This window comes from Calypte anna, chromosome Z (assembly GCF_003957555.1).
Source record: "Calypte anna isolate BGI_N300 chromosome Z, bCalAnn1_v1.p, whole genome shotgun sequence".
Lineage (NCBI taxonomy): Eukaryota > Metazoa > Chordata > Aves > Apodiformes > Trochilidae > Calypte > Calypte anna.
Window position 1 is genome coordinate 70,083,905 of NC_044274.1, and position 19,545 is coordinate 70,103,449.

General features: G+C 37.1%; 1 protein-coding gene across 18 annotated transcripts in view; it reads right to left on the reverse strand.

Moving 5' to 3' along the window:
- Positions 1 to 924: 924 nt before the first annotated feature.
- The window catches only part of MEF2C (myocyte enhancer factor 2C), a 132,896-nt gene continuing 114,275 nt past the window's right edge, over positions 925 to 19,545 (reverse strand). For 9 of the 18 annotated variants that reach the window (XM_030467305.1, XM_030467301.1, XM_030467298.1 and 6 more), the window contains 5 exons: positions 12,898 to 12,975; positions 11,750 to 11,922; positions 9,406 to 9,535; positions 8,359 to 8,494; positions 925 to 1,332 (listed from right to left, as the gene is read on the reverse strand). In XM_030467305.1, coding sequence (XP_030323165.1) covers positions 1,011 to 1,332; positions 8,359 to 8,494; positions 9,406 to 9,535; positions 11,750 to 11,922; positions 12,898 to 12,975 — 839 coding nt within the window. In that variant the 3' untranslated portion in view covers positions 925 to 1,010. The remainder of the gene's footprint in view (positions 1,333 to 8,358; positions 8,495 to 9,405; positions 9,536 to 11,749; positions 11,923 to 12,897; positions 12,976 to 19,545) is intronic. The other 9 variants (XM_030467311.1, XM_030467308.1, XM_030467310.1 and 6 more) reach the window with 5 other exon arrangements.

Consider the following 19,545-nt stretch of genomic DNA (forward strand, 5'->3'; position numbering starts at 1 on the left):
CATGGCTTAGGGTAGTGCTTTCTATACAAAAAGTCCTTTTAGTTTGTTTCTTCAGGACTGTTTAAAAGATTAGCGAAGCTATCAAGGAAAAAAGAACACATTTTGGCTTAAGGAAACTACAAAAGCCACAAATGCTTTGCAAACTCTGTCTTACTTTTAATATGAAAATAAGCAAAATGTAATGTACATATTTTTATATTTTTTTTATTTAATAAGTGTTGCAGACCCAGAATTTTTAGAATTAAATACGCTAGCCCTCAAACTCAACATTTTTTACAAGTATGGTCCTCTTTAAATGTTTTGATCCTTTTTAACTGAGTGCCATACTCTAATTATATGCCTGCATGTTCGTTAGCTTTTTCAGTATGTTAGGTGACCCACTCTCTTTATAGCATCAATTGATGGCCACCCAACAGCTGGGTCTGTCAAAACATCTGTACATTTTCTATATGTTGCATAACAGCTGCTTTCTCTCTCAGTAAAGATCTGCCATTTCTGGCAAATGTTTTCCTTTTTTTTTTTTTTTTTTTTTTTTTGTCTATTTACATGTAAATAACGTTGAACCTGCAACATGACACTATCTATTGTAACATACATTTTGCAAGGGAGCACAACAGTAAGAAGAAGTTAGCCTTAAAATCTATTTTGTACAAGTGTTCTGTTGTACAACTCAACTGCTAAGCTTATCTCAGCATTTCTGTTTAACCTTATACTGTATCACTGAGGCAATTTAAAAGTACTTTTACAAAACAAGAGTACCTGACCTTTTTTTTTTTGTTGTTTTTTTGTTGTTGTTGTTTTTTTTTTTTCCACACACGGCACATTTAATGCATATCGACCCTCCCCTACCCCACCCACACTCCCCCCCCCTGGTTTCCCCGTTAAGGTATAGCACACACACACACTGCAAGAAAAAAAAAAAAAAAGGAAAACAAAACGAAAAGAAAAAAACCAACAAAAAACCCAAAACTAATAGGTAATAATAATTAATAATAATAATAATAAAGTTATCATGTCGCCCATCCTTCAGAGAGCCGCATGCGCTTGACAGAGGGGCTTTCCCTTTCGTCCGGCGAAGGTCTGGTGAGTCCAATGGGGGAGTGAAATTCATTCCGGTGGTCTTCTCGGTCACTTCCATCGTAGGAACTGCTACAGCTGCTCAAACTGTCAACAGGAGATCTCCCAGCCTCATGGCGCGTGTGCTGTGGGTATCTCGAGGGTGTGGTGGTACGGTCTCTAGGAGGAGAAACAGGTTCTGACTTGATGCTGAGGCTTTGAGTAGAAGGCAGGGAGAGATTTGTACTCTGAGATAAATGAGTGCTAGTGCAAGCTCTGTAGGAGGAAAGGAAACCCAGTTACAGATGGAGGAGGCATGGAGCCCCCAGATATGCACAAACACTCACACAGAACACCAGTGGAAAGGCTCGTGGGGGAGCAGAGCATCTGGAGAACACCAGTTTCTGTTTTTTTTTTTTTCTTTTCTTTTCTTTTCTTTTTTTTTTTTTTTTCTGGCGGGGGGAGGGGAACAGGATTCACAAATGGAGAGAGATGAAAGCATCACGACAAATGATCGTGCCCTCAGTTTGAGAAGAGGTTTTGCTTTCAGCCTCTCTCCTTTTTTTTTTTTTTTTTTTTTTTTTTTTTTTTTTTTTTTTCTGACTCAAATGGAAATTTTGCAAGGCGAGCCTTTGCACTGTTGGTGCTACCTGCAGGTTTCTTTGTAACTAGTGTGTGTGTGTGTGTGTGTATGCAGTGGCTGAGATAGGGGAGGCACAGGCTTTCTGCTGGGATTAATCCCCTCAGTTTGAACGCACCCAATTCTTTTATTGCTCTTCGTTTTGACAGGTGACTTCAGATGCAAAGTAGGGACAAAAATCAGGGCTAGCTACATCCTACACCTAAGAACAGAGATGAAATGACTGCTCCTAGGACTGACATTCATGAAACACCACAGGCTGGGAAGCATTTAGATACAATTTTATGGTTTCAGTCTATCCACTCATAACTCAAGTCCTGGATGCTTTGGAACAAAAGTACCAAAGAGAAGCAGAAGAGTAGTGGAAGTTGTCAGAGGACTGTACTCTGCCTGCGGATCAGCCCAGCTCAGAGGATGCTCCAAGCATCAAGAGAAACTCCTAGAACTTTTTCAGAGGCAAGCTGTGTAACTATTGTAAGTTCATTTTCTTTCTGTGCATTTTTACGGGCGGGTGGTGTCAGAGGGAAGGTGAAACAGGCAGGCAGGAGGCTGAATTACTGAGAATGTGCTTCGTTTCTATGGGAGAAACGAGACTGCTGGCTTCTGCGGGATGTTGTGTACAAAAGCACCACCTCCTGGTAAAACCTGGCTTTTCTCTACATGCAGTTCACATCGTGGTCCATTTCAGGGACTATTTGCTAGGCTGGAGTTCGTGTTTAGCCCCAGCCATATGGCTTCAAGTGAATATACAGGGGGAGACTGGTGGCCTCAGAAGCTTCGAAGCCCAAAGGGATGTACGTGCATTTTTACCAAAGGCAGAAGAAATATTATGACTTGGAAGTGATTTTGAAACATTTAGAGAAAACACTTAAGTTTTGCTGTCTTATTTTCATTTACTGAAAAAATTCCACTTTTCCTCCTATCAGCTGTGAGTTGAGCTTTGCTTAAGCAATGTTTACTGTCACTTTGATGAAAGACAAAATGTTTTCTACCCACAGATTCAAAATGAAACTGCGTGACTTCAGCATTGAATTATATCAGCTGCTGTTATCAGGGGTTACTACAGTCTCTAATAATGGTTGTAATAATCATAATCATAATCATAATCGTAATAATAATAATAATGGATCTTGTTAAAAAACAGAAAGCAGGATGCTTTGCCTCCAGTTGCTTTTATGTACCTTTCATCCCTATATGGATGAATGTGCCAAATTTGCAGTCATGCCTTTCCTAAGTCACAGAGTTCATGACTGCTAGCCCCTAGAACAGCAAAGGTAGTTTGTTTTTTTGTTTTTTTGTTTTTTTTAATGGCAAAGAGGACAGTTTCTCTGCTTTTTTTAAACTAACTAAACTAACACATTTAAGAAACTATATATATCAGACTTTGTCATTTCAATTTAGTGAGTTTCAATTTAGTGGAATTTCAATTTCCACTCTTTTCCTGGAAGCTTGTTGGAAAGAACCCAACAATAACAACAATTTAAAAAAAGCAACAAACCAGGAGTGGTGGGGGGTTTTTTGTTTGGATTTTTTTTTTGTTTTTTTTGCTTTTCATTTCCAGTGACTTTATTTTTCAGTTGCTTAGTAGGTGCTAGGACTTCACCTGGGAAAACAGGCTTCTGGTTTAGTAAGGTTAGTAAAATAGTAATATGACATATGGTTTTAAATGCCAAGATGATAGTGATATTTGAAAGTGCTGTAATAAAGGGTGGTGGAGCCTGGGGGTTTGATTTATAAGTGTCTGATATGGGAAGATGACACACCCCTCAGCAAAGCTGAGAATATATATAAAAAAACCCCATTCTGGTTAAAAACAACCATGTTTAGTCAGATTTGTTCACACAGAACACACTTGCATTCTCTTGTGTGACAGCCCCCAAAGGAACAAATCTAGAGGGATAAGCTGCATTTTTAATGACACAGACCCAATAGTGCTATGTAAATGCCTGGCATAAAAATTTGGGACGGTTTTAAAAATTCTACATTTTCAACATTCTTTTGTAAATTGAAAATCAGGTAATTTTGGCAGGCCAAGACTAAATCTTTTTTAAAGTTTATAGCAATATTAATAAATCAAAGCAACTATTTTGAGTATTTTTTTTTCTTTTTAACTATAATCTGTTTTCTACTAAAACTTTTTCTGAATTTCAGTGTCTGTTTTTTGGTGACTGATTTACCTTATTTTATTAAATGTTTCTGTAATATTTTAACAAGAATCTCATGTAAGCTAAAATGGTCAATTAAAGGGGAAACCTACCATCACCCATAGATGTGAGTGGTGAAATAGGTTTTAGAGTTGTATTCTAAACAGAGCATTGTTCTCTATTTAGAATAGAATCTGCTTTACAAAAAATGACAATTTTGTCTGCTATGAAATTATCCATTTTCATGTATATGTTCGTGATGATAGAAACAGCTGTTTGTATCTGTCTGTACAAATATATATATTTTAGACTGTTTCTTCATATAACTATGCAGGCTTGGTCCAGGAGGCATGCCCTATTTTTATCATTTGAAACCTACACTAAGTTCAATAGTAAACAAACAGATTTTGAATATGGAAAATCCACAGAGAAAATAAAGCAAATTACTTCAAAGAATTGTGTATAATTATAAGCACTCAAGTGCCATACAGTCCGCTCTTGTTGATTTAATCACCTTTTTTTTTTTTATATATTGTTTGAAAACAGTTCTTTGGATAGGGACAATGAAGAAAATTAACATTTTCCTTTTACACAGCAGTTCTTACTGAGACCAGCATGGTGAAAATGTGATGTTTATTTAGAATGCAACAGGGAAGTCTGCTTCCCATCTGGATTCAACACTGAAAAAACCACACAGCTCTGTTGTGCAAGAGGTGGGAAACGAGTCAGGATGCAATGAGCTTGCAAGTGGATTTAATCCTTGCTGATTCCAGTTAGATCAGGTCTCTGTTTGCCTCCATCTATTCAAACCTCCAGTGGGTTTGGAAGCTCAGCATGCACAGGTAGAACTGCAGGTCTGAGCAGGTGATGAGCGAGGAAACAAACTTGCACCAGGTAGGTTTGTACAGAGGGACAAAAATGGTCTGTTGGATGAAGCCTCACACAACTTTCCTTATATAACCGCATCTGGCTGTCTAAATTGTTCTACTTCATAACTTCATATAATTTCCCATCATAAATATATATAGAAGGAGCCACTGAAAATTCACTTCAATATTTCATTGTACCGTTAGCTGCAATTAGAATAGAGAGTATTTTTGACTTGCTAGCAATGCAACCTTCCTCCCTTCCCTTTGTTTCTCTTTCAGGTAAAAACAGTTGTTTTTTTTTTTTTTTCATATTTTTGATCAATGTAAAAGCAGAGTAAGACTCCCTGTGCCAAGATATTTTGATCAGCTCTCATACATTAAGGCCTGCACTTTATAAAGAAGTTTCTAAATGACAATTGATATGAAACTGAATCACTGGAAAAATCTTATTTATAATGGTGGTAGAAAAAACCAAAAAAACCCCCAGGTTCAAGCCTAAATACATAAGGCTTTTATACAAAACAGGGAAGTTGTCTGAACTGATTGAATCACAAAACATGTATCTAAATTTTTTGGTAAAAATGGCTCAGTGGGTAATTGTCCTTATCTAGCTATGGCTACTACCTAAAAAAACCCAGTGGTTGCTAAGTGTTAAGTTTGCTATGTAAGAGCCACAGGAACAAGACAACAATATGCTGAATTTGGATAATTTTTTGTTCAGATGGGCAGAAGTTACATTAACAACTTTGCATATTCTTCAGATGAAATGCTGTTCCTGAGTTTGCGTTTGTATTTTACAAAAGCTAAAATTTCACCTGTGGATGGTACTTAGGGAAGGAAAGATTCTGTCTTAGGCTGGGAAATTCAGGTGAAAGAGAACATTTTCCATATAATGGGCTTGTGCCTAAAAAATTTTAGCTGATTGGGTTAAAAGTTTGGAATGGACTTCCTTTTGGCTAACAGCAATGAAGTTCTCGAAGCCTTTTTGGTCCATGTTAAAAAATCAGTAGCCCTCTCAGTAAGAGACATTGCATCAACATTCAGACAACATCCCAAAGTTCTGGGAAGGATTGATTTCCCTTGGAATGTGGGTGTATTTTTTCCAGATGTAGACCCAGTTTAGAGACTGTGAAAGTACTACTTCTCTTCTTAACCTAAAAAGCTGAAAGTCTAACCTGTTTTAATGCCCCAAACATATCAAATTGTGATTTGGACATTATCCAACTATGGATATTTGGATATATACAGATGTTTGGATATCCATATTTGTGATCCTATTCACCAGGCTCAGCAAAAGGCTCAAAACTGTGCAGATAAGGAAAGTGAACTCCCATGTCCTCAGGAATTTGCCCTGAAGCCTGCTGACATCAGTAATTACAGAGTCAATGTGAAAAGTGAAGAGTTAGGTTGCAGAGATCTTCTCCAGTTGTCTTAAAGGGGATTCTGACAGTGCTGCTGAGATTGTGGAGGATTTATCTGGAGCAACCACATCCTAGTCCATTAGTACCCAATTTCTTCTGTTGTGCATTGAGGAAGCAGAGCTGGTTTTTATCTTTTTAGACTTTAGTGAAATCAAAACCTGCTGGAGAGCTAGAATGTCTCTTTCAGCTGTTTTCTCACAGGTCCTTACAGACTATTGTTATCCACCAACATCTCACAGCTGCCAAATCTTTCCAGTATATGACCTCATGCAGCACAGGGATTTGGGCCATCAGAAACTTTCTAGATGTGTTCTGTCGAATACCTGGTGAAGACTATGATTTTGTGCGCTTGTTTTATTCTTTCTGCAAATCCTAGTTTAGCTTCATATGGAACGAATATGTTCTGCATAATTTAAAGTTTTTAAAATAATCCAAATCAGAAGAGGTGCTTTCGCGTGTAAAACTCAGTGACTAAAATCAAATAAAGAAATTATTATGATTTTCTGCAGATAGAAGGCTTCTCCAGAACTGCCAGTGGAGCAGCATTCAAAGCTGCTTCATTTACAAATCACTGAAAGAATAATGGAAGTAGCAACTCAGAATGTATTCCACCAGCCATAGCCCATCACACTTTGACATTGTGTGATAAGAATTAGAAACAGATGATGACATGTGACATATCTGAAAAGGCATGTAGTTAGTTTAAGATTGAATTTATACTTTTTTGGTTAACCAAATAGCCTTATGACATCCTTTGGTACACCAGTGTAAACAATCATCTTATTGTAAGGTTATGCATTGATATCTAACATGTGAGCTTGCAACTTATGTGAAACTTGAAGTCTTTAGTTGTACAGTAGCTTGAATATTGCCACAGAAACAGTGCATACTCAAAAATAAAATAGAGTAAGTATAAGAGAAAGGTATAAAGACTATATTTTTTCCAGCAAAAGAACTATTTCATTTGTATGTGTTAATGCAGCTAGTATCGATAGATGCTTATTTATTTAGAAATGAGGTTTAAAATTTTTTTGTTTCCTCTGAAACACTTGTAAAATCTCATTTAAAAACCCAATCCATCTGCATATGGAAAGAAATCATACTAAAGTACAAAAAGTGGTCAGATAAAATAGTTTTTAAGTTTAACCCACACTTATACTATTAAATAGTTTCACTTTGTGGCAAACATTTTGTAAAAAATTAGTTAATATGTGCAACACCTCCTTCTGAACAAAAAACAAAACAAAGCAAGCAAACAAACAAACAAAAAAAATCAAAAAGAAAGGAGTAGGAGTTAAAGTTCTCCTCGTAAGTACACTCCAGGTGTATTCAGATTTTGGTTTTACACTGACAACAAAATTCTATCCATACCTCAGGCTACATATGGCATGCTGGTGAATGTCTATTCTTACTCAATAGAAACTGCAGATAACAGGATTTTTTAAAATCTTACTCTTCCAGGTCACTTCATTGAGCCAATGTCTTTTTCAATAATGCACTGGGTGACTTCCCTGTGTGAGTTTACACACTTTTTAAAATCCTGTGCTTCACCAATCTTAAATCACTCGAATTTATCCACTAGAGGGCACGAACACCTATCCTCCCCAGCACAGGCAAACAGCCACAAGTTTTGTGGGCTTGCAGTTTTTAGCCCTAATTATGCTACTTGCTTGTAAAATATATACATTCAAAGACATGAAACTGGAATGTCAGAGCTGAGAGGAAGGGGGTATGTGATTACTAGATAAGGTTAAGGCTTAATTTCAGGTAAAATCATTATGTCACTCTTGCTTGGTTAAAAATATTCAGAAAGTTTTCAAGTTTGCTGTAAATGTTTGTGCTATAGTAACTGGAAATAAAAAGCATGAATGGTAAAATACAGCAATAGTACATACAATATGAGTGTTTAGTTTGGTCTTTAGTAGTAGTGAAATAAAATGATGTTTTAGTTTGGTGTTTAGTAGTGAAATAAAATGATATTTAAGTAAATGAAGAGAAAAAACATAAACAGCAGTCTTTACTACACTGAGAATATGTCATGGACACAGAATATGTCATTTTAGCTACCCAGCAAAATTTTCACATGATATGTAGTTCCAGTTTTGGGAAATGGAGCTCTTGCACATCCTAAATATGTGCTGATATGTTCTATTGATGTATTTCAGAACTGGGATTACTGGGAGATGGAAGTCACTGCATGACAATAAAATAAAGAAAACACTGCTTACCCCAATTGGCTGAGGGCAGATGGTGGCATGTTATGTAGGTGTTGCTGTTGCCAGCCAGTCACAGAACCAAGATGAAGAGCACTGGCTGTATTAAACCCAGAGAGAGATGATATATCTGCACTACTCAGAGAATATTCTAGATGTGAAAACAGAAAAGATAATAATTAAAAGAGAATTAAGAAGGAAGCAATTAAACAATAACTAGCAACATAATTTTCACGTCACTTTATAAGCCTCTTAATTTTAATTACACCAATCACATTAAATTGCAGCTGAAAAAGTAGACCTTCCTCTTCTCTCAACTCATTAACTTGGGAGCAAATAATGCTCTAATAATTATTCTGTAATTTAGCAGGGCTTTTATGGATCTGTAAAACCCAAAGCATTCTTTGCCTGTATATCCACCATGCTACAGCTACATACACACAACTACAGATGCATTCTCACAGACTCAAAGACTTGAAAAACAGAAAAATATTTTAGTTACAGTCTTTCTTGCAGAACCCAGTGGGCAGCCTGTGTCTGAAAGAGACAGTCTTCTCTTAGAGCACTGGATCTGTGTGACAGAAAGCCCTACACAGCAGCAATGCACAATGGGAACTGGAAAGGATCTCTTGAGGCTTCATTTCTGGTCTCTCCCAGGTAATTATGTGTTAGCCTACAAAGATACTGAGCTCTGTCTGGAAGCCAGTGAAACTGCTTGCTCCCACTACTCACAGGACATTAAGAAGCTGCACTCAACTACATGAAACTATCTGTGGGATTTGTATGGTTAAGAAATATCTTATGAGTTACATTTTTTTTTTTTTAATTAAAGCAAGTAAAGCTATCAAAACATTTTTCCACTTGAAGACAATATCCAGCTTTCAAACAGGCATGTCTCAAGTTAGTGAAAGGGACAGAAGAAGTAAATGCAGTGCTAAAGTCTATCAGTTATGAAATTTCATTTTCCCCTAGTGAACACTAGTTGAATCATTATTACTGAGATAGACACTTGCCAGGATCTTGATCCCTCCCCCAGCCTTTACATCTTGCACCCATACTTACCAGTACCATATGTTGTTGAGATGGCTGATGGGTATCCTCCCATCCCTTGCCCTGGTAGAGTAGGAGTTGCTACGGAAACCACTGGAGTAGCCAATGACTGAGCAGACTGGGAGTTATTTATCCTCTGATTCTTTCAAAGTAAGTAAAATAAACATATTATTGACTAGTTTTAAGGCAGCTGAGCGTATTAGCTTTCTGGGTATGTTTTGTGCATGAGATTTGCAGGCTGATACAAATTTCTGGAAATTAATCATTTAACATGTGGCTCTTATGAACTCTGCCAACCCTATCATTTACAAGCCTTCAAGGGACCAGTTGTCACCATAGTAACATTACATCAGTATCTCCTAGGTAACTGAACTTGTAACAAGTAAGATTGCTTTTATTGTGGGTAGAGAAGCAGATCATGTGAGAAACTAATGAAATATGTAAACTCTCTTCCTATTGTTTTCTTTTTCACTCAATTGAAGAGAAAAAAAAAAAAAACAAAACAAAAAACCCAAACCCAAAACCCAAACCCAGCCCTACTAGACTTCATGCTTTGAAAGTGAAAGGCACCCCATGATGGCTGAGCACTGAACTCTGAACTCTTACCAGCAGGTGGGGCTTGGACTAGTTCATTTTTGCTCAATAAAACAAACTTCAAGAGCACTAGGTAGGACAGCAGTTACCTGCTTGTCTTTAACTCCCAGGCACTGGACGTTGCACTGTAAAAATGGCACTAGAGAACTCTCATCCTGTGAGTGGCAGGATAAAGCTACCAGTAGGCCACCAAAAAAATGCCATAAAACTGCACTGTCTTCAACAGCTCAATTCATATTCTTGCAAAGCACCAGCCACAAGAAAGTTTCATCCTAGCATCCACAACATATGTGCAGCAACAGCACCTGACCTTCTATATTGCTGTATTTCAAAAATTATGTTGACCTTGTAGTTCACAATATAGCAGTGGTTAAGTTTTCCACTATTTCAACCAACACTTCCCCTACAAAAGTATCAGTCATACAGAAGAACTGATTTTCCTTTTCCTTGTTATTAAAATGAACATCACTACCACTTACCAGAAGCAGATCAACATCCTCAGACTGAGTGCATAGGAAAGGAGCATTAAAAATTAGTGAAGATAAGTATTTACCAGCATGCAGATTTCTGGCCTAGGGAATAGCTTTATCTGCTAGAGGCAGCACAGCAAACACTTTCAGAACAAAGTTTGGAAAAATAACTCTTCATAGATCTCTTCTTTGTCCTTCTAATGGGATATTTGTCTCAATTGTGAGGACAATCTATCCAGTTTTTAACATAAGACTTTCTCTAAGAATTCATTATTTCTTTAACAGCCCCAGTGGCTGCAGACTGTGTTTCTATACCTGTTTTCAGGAGACCTAACCATTCACAGATTCCCTTGGAAAGTATCAGTTTAAAGGACATTGGAATAAATCATTTGATGCAGACAGCTTGTCACTGCCTTGGTTGACTTTCAGCATTGCCCTGTAGGAGACTGTTACTTATCCTCTCAGAAGGCAGCATCACATTTATGCAAGTTTTATTTTGATGTTCAAAGTTAATTTATTATGTGTCAAACTGAAGTAGCCAGCTTGGAAGTTGTTTTAATAGTGTCTGTTACATAATGGAAAAATGTGGTTATAGTGTCACTTAAATTGACCATCAAGATCCTTTTTAAATTAAGCTCACTTTTAATGTTAAATCACTCATGAAAGATTTACTTGCGTCCACTAACCAACTTTCAGAAGGGAACTACAAGATACACATATGACACCTTCAAGATTCAACTTTCTAATTTAATAATCTGCCCAAATTTCATCATTTCTGGCAGAACATAGACTCGTTTCATGCCTGATTTTTTCTTACTCTATTTACTACCTTTTATCATTACAAAATTTGGCCTTTAGAGCTCAGAGTGATATAGTTATATTACTTTATTTGTAGTTAATCTTCCAACTGCTGAGGGGAAGTGTGGCTAAAGACTTAAGAAAAATACATTAGGCTAGGAATACCCAGGGTTACACTCAACCCTTTTAACAAATCCAGGAAAGGTTCTTCCAGTGACTAGGAAAGAGTGTGCAGAAATTCAGACTGTGCAGGATGCAGTTCCTATTTTGCAACTCAGTAGAAAAAAGAGAGGAAGTAAACAGGCTTCATAAAAGCAATCAAATAGGCTCTGCCCACATCCTCAGCTCGATGTCAAGCCCTAAGGTTTAGCCACCAAGACCGAAGAAGCAAAATGTGAGCAATTCACCTGATTTTCATTGCTCGAGAAGGCCTTGAGATTCCTAAATACCCCTTATCTGAAGGAGATTAAAAGAAAGCTTTGAAAATGCATTACCACTGATGGCATTGTATTCTTGCTTCCAGGTGGAATAAGCACACGGAGATCTGGTTTACGGTTGTTCATTCCCAAATTCATTGGAGGCGGAGATTTTGCTTGCATGTTCTTGTTCAAGTTGCCAGGTGAGACCAGCAGACCTGGTGAGTTGCGGGGGTTGCCATATCCATTTCCTGTTTAGATTTAAAATAAAAAAAAAAAAAAAAGAAAAAAAAAGAGAGAGGAAGATTAGAAACAATGTGTTTCTTAAGACTGAATGTTGAAAATGCCAAATAAAAAAAATCAATGTAAATAACTTTGCCATATAATGTATCTTTATAGTAAACACAACTCATGACACATTTGGAAAAGCTGGTCTTAAAAGGCTTTCTCTCATGGCAGCTGCCATCTCAGTGATGTGCTGAAATTAGGATGTTTCATGCACCTCTGTTTACAGCACTATGGTATACAGCACAATACCCTGTGTACTCAAAGCAGCCAAGATTTCACATTTGATTTAGAAGAGAATCAGGAAAGTCAGACAATCTTACAGCTTAAAAAATATGTGCTGTGTTTTCTCGACAACTACAGAAGATTCTGTGTTGCCTGACTCAGCCCTTTCCAGGTCATGATTTTGTTTTGTGTTTAAACAAAGGATGAGTATAGCTAGGCTATAATTTCCAGAAAAGGCAGGGGGAGGACTAGGAAGATGCTTAAGTGTTTATTGGCTCTTTCACCATACTTTTTGGACCTGATTCTGTCAACACTAAAGTCAATGGGAGCATGAGCATATCCTTATTTGGAAAATACCACTGTATCTTTCATCTTCATCTCCCTTCTGCTTTCTGCAGACCTCAGGAACAATTTTGACAAGCACTTGCTTCATTTGTCTTTTTCAGAAAAGTGTTTTCTTTGCTCACCATGAAGCATTGGCAACTGCATACCCCTAAGGTTACTGATTTACCATTCTGCTAAAATGAGACCTTCCTACTTCATCTGCCTAATTTCACTTCTTATCCACACAAAGTCTGGGGAATTAGATGACTTTTTAGTATAGCCTTAAAATTCTAACTGCACAGGATCCAAAGACATACAGAAACTGCCCAGTGACAGAGCATGGAACAGCATGGAAACTATTACAGAAAGAGAAAACTTTTACAAACAAATACCAAGAAGACAAATGCTAGGAGAGACTTTGTAATCTGTGCTCATCTTTTCTTCCCAGATCACAGGCTGTGGCACACAACCTAGAAATAGAAATGTCAGTGAGTGTGGAAGAAGCCCTGGACCTTCAAATTTCCCCTGTAGTCCCAAAGTCAGTGAAGAACTCAGTATCTCACTGTTTCTGACCTGAAATGGTGCTTGCAGCCCCACAGGACAGAAGTAGATTATAAAAATAAATTTATAAAGTCTATGAGGTGGGCACAAACATGACAGTACATGAGTGAATCTGTCTTCTACTTAGAATAATGAAGTGTGTCCAGCACGACAAGCACAAAAGCTAACTGCACTTATCAGATCAGCAAATCCATGAATAAAAGAAATATCTTAAAGGGTATTAAACTTAAAAACATCACTTCAGGCTCTGGAAGATCCTGAACTGTGAACCCTAGACATAGGACACAGGGAATATATCACAAAATGCTCAACTTCTTTACTTGTCAGGTACCTTGTGAACCAGTCAGAGTTCTGCCTTGGCCTGTTTATTTTCACGCTTTTTATTAACATGATCTCCAAAGCCTTTGCAAAGATTAATTATGATGAAAATTTAGAAGCACTCAGATCTCTTCAGAGATTCTGTATTAAATTATTTTTCATATTTAGCCTTTTTGCTTAGTTCCTTAATAGTATCTTAGGTTTAGTGACATAATGCAAGTTAATGAAAAAAATGTATTTTACACTTATCAAGATAAAACAGCAGAACGTTGTCAAGAATTTACCATTTTGTGTCAGTAGGCTTGTTTTTTTTTTAAAAATGAACACTTGCTCTCAACATGGATTTGCTTCATATTGTGCTCTAATTAATGCTATGTGTTACTAGAGGCGTTGAAATTAGAAGCTGTGTTCTGAATACACAACATTTTGTTTTAGAAACTTCAGTGCCTTTTTTAAAAGTTGATCTTCTACAAACTGAACACAGAAAAACTAATGGTGTGGAGAAGAGATCAACAAAGAAACTGAGCAAAAGTAAATTTGCTGTGGTGGTGGCTTCATATAGGAGCTGTAAGTAAATCTGATGTGTGAAATCTATTGTATGACAACCATTTGTTTGGAGACTGAAAAGGAATTTTTTTTTTTTAGTTCTATGATATACAACGTAAGATATTTAACAAAAAACTATGCTCTACAATCTGTATTTTTGTGTCCATAGCTGTGACTTTTGCAGAACAGAAACTCTTACAAGAAATCTCTCTGTGTAAGGTTTATGTCATGTAAGTTATTATTAATAGTTAAGAGAAAGAATGCATCTGTATAAAACTTTGCCCTTCAGAAACTTCCATCTGACCTTTATATTATTTACCTACTGATGTAAAATATTTGAACAGTGATAATACTTCTCATATATATATTTTTAGAACATCAAATTATTTTTAAGCACTGCTGCAATCTTCCCTCTTCCAGCAGATTTCTGCTGTACATGGCATATGATGCCAGCTAGCATTTTGGAGCCATATAATAACCATTCCTCTTTCCAGCCACCAAATTGTTATTCTTTCGGTATAATGTGGATTCAGGAATGTAGGACCGTGGACCTTAAACCAATGATACACAAACCCATCATTTGAAAATCAATGATGAATGCATGCATGTGGTTTGCAGTTAAGAAGAGTCTGCATTTAAACCAGCTCTTCAAACCGTATCCTCTTTACTCAGATAACTGTGGCCTGCTTGGAGGCAGCTGTCCCACCTTCAGATAAATCCACCGAAGAGAATGGCCTCATTTACATTCAGAGGCAAAAAAAAAAAAAAAATGTATAAGACTTCTAATATACAAATTAAACCTTCCTTCATCCTATACTTTAAAATTATACTCTGCCTGGACAATTATCAATTTAGATGTGACTGGATGCAGAACATCACATTCCACTATCCACTTGAAAGCGCAAAAATTATATGTCGTGTATGAATGGATTTCCTGATTATAGATTATAAGAAAATGAAAAACAGATGGATTTTAGAGCAAGTTGGCTTTACATTTTTATTTGGTTAAAAGCCATATTTTTGCTGGAATTGAACATTTTTTGAGCACTACAGATATAACTTGTAATGTATAATGAAAATAAAAACAGTAGCTGCACAAGTTTTTAAGGGGCGTATGTCAGAATTTGTAAATTTGCAGCTTTTTCAATTCAGTAAGTTCTCATCAGAAAATTTTTTTCCTCATGTTGTTTGTTATACTGACTTGAAAGAGTAAAAATATTTTACACAGCAAAAGAGCTTGTTTCTAGACAGAACTAGCAGAGCAGCACGTGTCATGAAATGCAGTGCCAGACTTTGTATTTGGACTAATGGCAGAATATAAAGACAAATACTTTCTGAGCATAGAATGCTCTTCTTGGGCATGTTCCCACATTCTGTATTTAGGCACAAGTGCCATTGACTTTAGAAGGAATTCTGTCCAAGTACTGACTGCATGATTAATCCCTGCAATATTACTTTTTAAAAACATCCAGAAAAGTTATTTTTATGCACCAGCAGTTAGTCAGTCAAGAGGAATTAAAAAAAAAATATTATTTACTCATGAAAAACTATGTTTTCAACTATTCTATGAATTCACGTATTGCTCTTAAATGGCTGCTTCCACAGTTTAAGAATTTAAGGGCCCAAGTTTATTCAGCACAGGACAGAGAGCAAAGTTTTACTTCTCTTCTTTTATCCTCCATTAGTAGCACCTGTACTTTATGTGTAGTTTTCATCATATGTGGTATGGAAAACTGGTCCACCATTCAAGCCTGTTAAGGTCCCACATCCTGGGAAAGCTTGTGATATATCATCTGCTTTTTGTATTAAAATAGGACAAAAGTGCTGCGAATGAACTGACATTTGGAAGAATGGGAAGACAATGGGGAGAAAACTTCCTTAACAACTCTTGCTCATGGCTGTAGTTCTAGGAACCAACCATTCAGAAATAATGTAAAGTAAAAAATAGATGTTCCTGTAACAATATAAGACTAAGTTAATATCCAGGTCTATTTCTTACTCACTCATTCCTGCCATTCAGGTTCTATAACTGTCAATGGGAAATTGTTGCTCATTATGTATGGGGTCTTATGACACTACAGTTGTCCTGTGCTGGGAACAAAAAAGGACAGTATTTGGGAATTATCAAAATGCTGCTAATAGTGCAGGTAATTTAGGTGTACATGGAAAGCCACCTGCACTTGGACTCCACAAAGCTAAAGGTTACACTGTGATTCCCATTTCACAATTCTGGGTGTTAGTGGGATCTCATTTTGGAAACCAGTCAAATCTTCACTGCTTCCACTGCAGTGGAGGTAAATGGCTTAATCAGATTTCCCAAGGAAAACCGTGTATATGACGTGCTTATATTTGTAGTATGTTATGAAGAAAGTGAGTTCCCTGTTCTGTGGCTCATATTCTTCAGTTTCACTATGTCCCTTGTCTGGTTCAAGTACTAAGGCTCAGATTCTACATATGAAGACAGTAAGGGTCTTACTACTAACTCTCCTGTTTAGTGTCATTAACAGTGTGTCATTAATATTCAATGTCCTCTAACCAGGCTTATGTTTCCCCTCACTGAGCCTGATTCAGACCCCCAGCCATGGACCAACATCCTGGCCCATCCCATTCCCCACAGAGATGCCTGGGGCTGAATCTTCCCCTGTTGCCCCATCACTGGTCCTGCTCCCTGACTGGGGCAGTGGGATGGGTCCTGTCTGCCAAACCTTGCCCTGTCTCCCCAGGGACCTCTGTTCCTGGCTCCCAGCTGCCCCCAGCCCCCAGGAAGTTCTGGTGACACATTTACCATCAGGAAAGAATTAAAAACCAACTCTTCAGAACTTAATGTTGAGTACTACCAGCTACCCTAACAAACCGTTTACATGGATGGAGTAGCTAAATTTATTTCTAACCCTTGGGCTAGTGCTATGTGAGATTTGGAGCATCCTTCCAATCCGCTTCATCAGAAGTATTTGCAGGTGCACACAGCTACTGCTGAAAAAGGGCACATGTATCTCATACTGCAGGAACTGGGCTCAGATTTCCTTCAGGGCAGAAATGATGCTTCTAAGGCAGAAACAGGAGGTAAAGAAGTGGCTCTGTGGCCACCTGACAATGTGGAACACATTGTAAAACCTGCTTCTGGAAATCTAAGGACATGACCTGGGCGGAAGAGGCTAGAAATATGAGATGCTTTTTCAGCCAAATGGAGAAATAGATGAGTTTATTTAGATGTAGGATGAGAGACCATGAGAACAGAAACCTGACCTGTGATTCACAGACCATTACACTTCATGCAAATACTTCACTACTGAGTAAAGTGCATAACTAAGTATATGGCAAACCAACTTGATCACCAAAACTGTGGTTACATTTTGTTCCTATAATAAGATCCATACTTAAATGTTTATAAAGTAACTTTTGCAGTAAGCATTCTTCCACTTTGGTCTAGGAGTTCACATCTTAGCAAAATAAATATAAAGGTGGCATCTAACTGTCTTCAGAATTACCTTGTGGCTACCCACATAAGGATCTGTGAGTAATCCTGCAAAATATTTCCTATTTCAATTAGGTCTCCCAGGCTTCAGGAGGATATTTCAGCACATCTCTGGACCCCCTCCTTTCAGCCTCTGGAAGACGGTCTGGCAGTGAGGGTCTGCTGCAAATTATACACTGAGAGAAGGGGGAATGATCTTCATCAAGAATTATCATCATTATTTCTCCCTTTGTTGCTCAGCAAGGCAACATCAATAGCTGATGCAAGTCCAGGTCCTGATTGTTTTTTTTAAATTTTGCAATACTGTTACTTTTGTCAATATACTTATATTCCAGTACTGTCCAATCATAGCCTCTTACTATTTGCTCTCATAATTCTTTAATGGCACTCCATTTCAGGATTATAGCTCTATATAATAGGAATAAAGCATACAGCTTTAAGGCAGAAATGCTACCTTTTCTATATCTTTATTTCTAATTGTATTGATTAATTTATTTCTACTTCCACAACACTGCTTCCTTCTAACATGGTTATTTACCAGCAGCTGGGCTCATCTCAGAACTCGTATATTCCAAGTCACCCTGTTTGGCTCAAAACTTCAATAAGCTGTAATTACTGAGAAAAACAATTTCAGAAAACTCTGCAGTGGTCTCCAGTTTTGTGCTTTCTAAATATTACATGCCTGCAGTTCAAACATATGAGCATTGCACGATGAGCACCAGAACTACATTCCCAGGTGTGATAACTCCTTAAGGACCAAACAAAATGTCAGGGATCAGAGAATCATTCAAAAATGTCTTTCCATTGAAAAACATTCACCCTACCCCTGGTGCTGTAGCTGCTCCCATGAGGAGCAGGCACAGAGCAATGTCCCCAGCGTGGCACAGGGCTCCCTTTTCACTCACTGTTCATGTTTGCAAAAGTTAGCTCAAGCTCTGTGCTAGGAATGCAGTGATCCTCCACACCAAGGTCAGCACCAAAACCCACAGTTTTCAGTGGTGCTCACCTGAAATTTAGCTTGTTTAACAGCTTTTCCAAAAATCTTGCAGTAAATGGCAGAGGCCTAAGCTTTAAAGATGTGCAGGATGCACAAATCTCATCTGAGATAACCCCCTCTCCAAAAAATGCTTTCAGGAATTAGCTGGCCTCCTGATTATAAATTAATACTTATTCGAGTAAGCAACTAAATAATGATTATTAGGAGCATGTATTTTCCTTCATCTTGCACAATAGGTGAGAAGATGCTCCATTCTAGTCCTGTTTATGCAAAAAAAAAAAAAAGACTACATTTCTTCTTCTTCTATGACCTGTTCTCAAGTCAGAAAAAAGGAAAAAAAAACTGGCTTCCATCAGAAAGAAAACTTTTTTATAATATAACATAATGAAAAATATAATATTTTCTGAAGACATAGAGGAGAAAGACACAAGTTTGGAAAGAGTAGAGGACTTACCTCTCCCCCTGATTGTCTGAGCCTTTGGCAAATGATCTGCTTTTAACAAATCATTTGTTGATGAAAAACAACTCCCTTTTTTGGGTGCTTGAAATCAATTATAATTTGGGGGAGAATACTTTTTTAATTAAATGTTTGTCAAGACAGGAAGTATTCCCATTTATAAAATGAACACATTATTTGAAAATGTACTTTTGTGCTTCCCCAAAGAAATTTCAGAAATAGCTGTTAACATTTTTTTTTTTCTGTAAGCATCTAGCTAAACTTAGATGGCTGATCTTTGAAAAATATACATTTATTATAAAATGAAGAATGCAAAATTTAAAATTTATTGTCAGGAAAGTTTCAGTACTCTGTATACTAAATACAACTCTTTAAACTTGCCAGTGTTATTAGAACATACATGTATACAGAAATAAAATGTTTCCTACATAGATTATAATACTTAAATTTATTTTGAAATTTAAATAAAGATCAGCAAGTATTCCATCACTGTCTCCTCTGGCTTTTATTTCTGGCACACTATCCCAAATGTTACCAAAGGAAAAATCAGCTTGCAAGAGATTGGAAAACATGGAATTTATGGATTGAATACTTATTGGTGAATCATGTTATAAGTAAAAGAACAGGGGTGACATAAACTTTATACTGACAGAAGCTTCCATGTATGGCTGCAGTCCCAGCTTAAA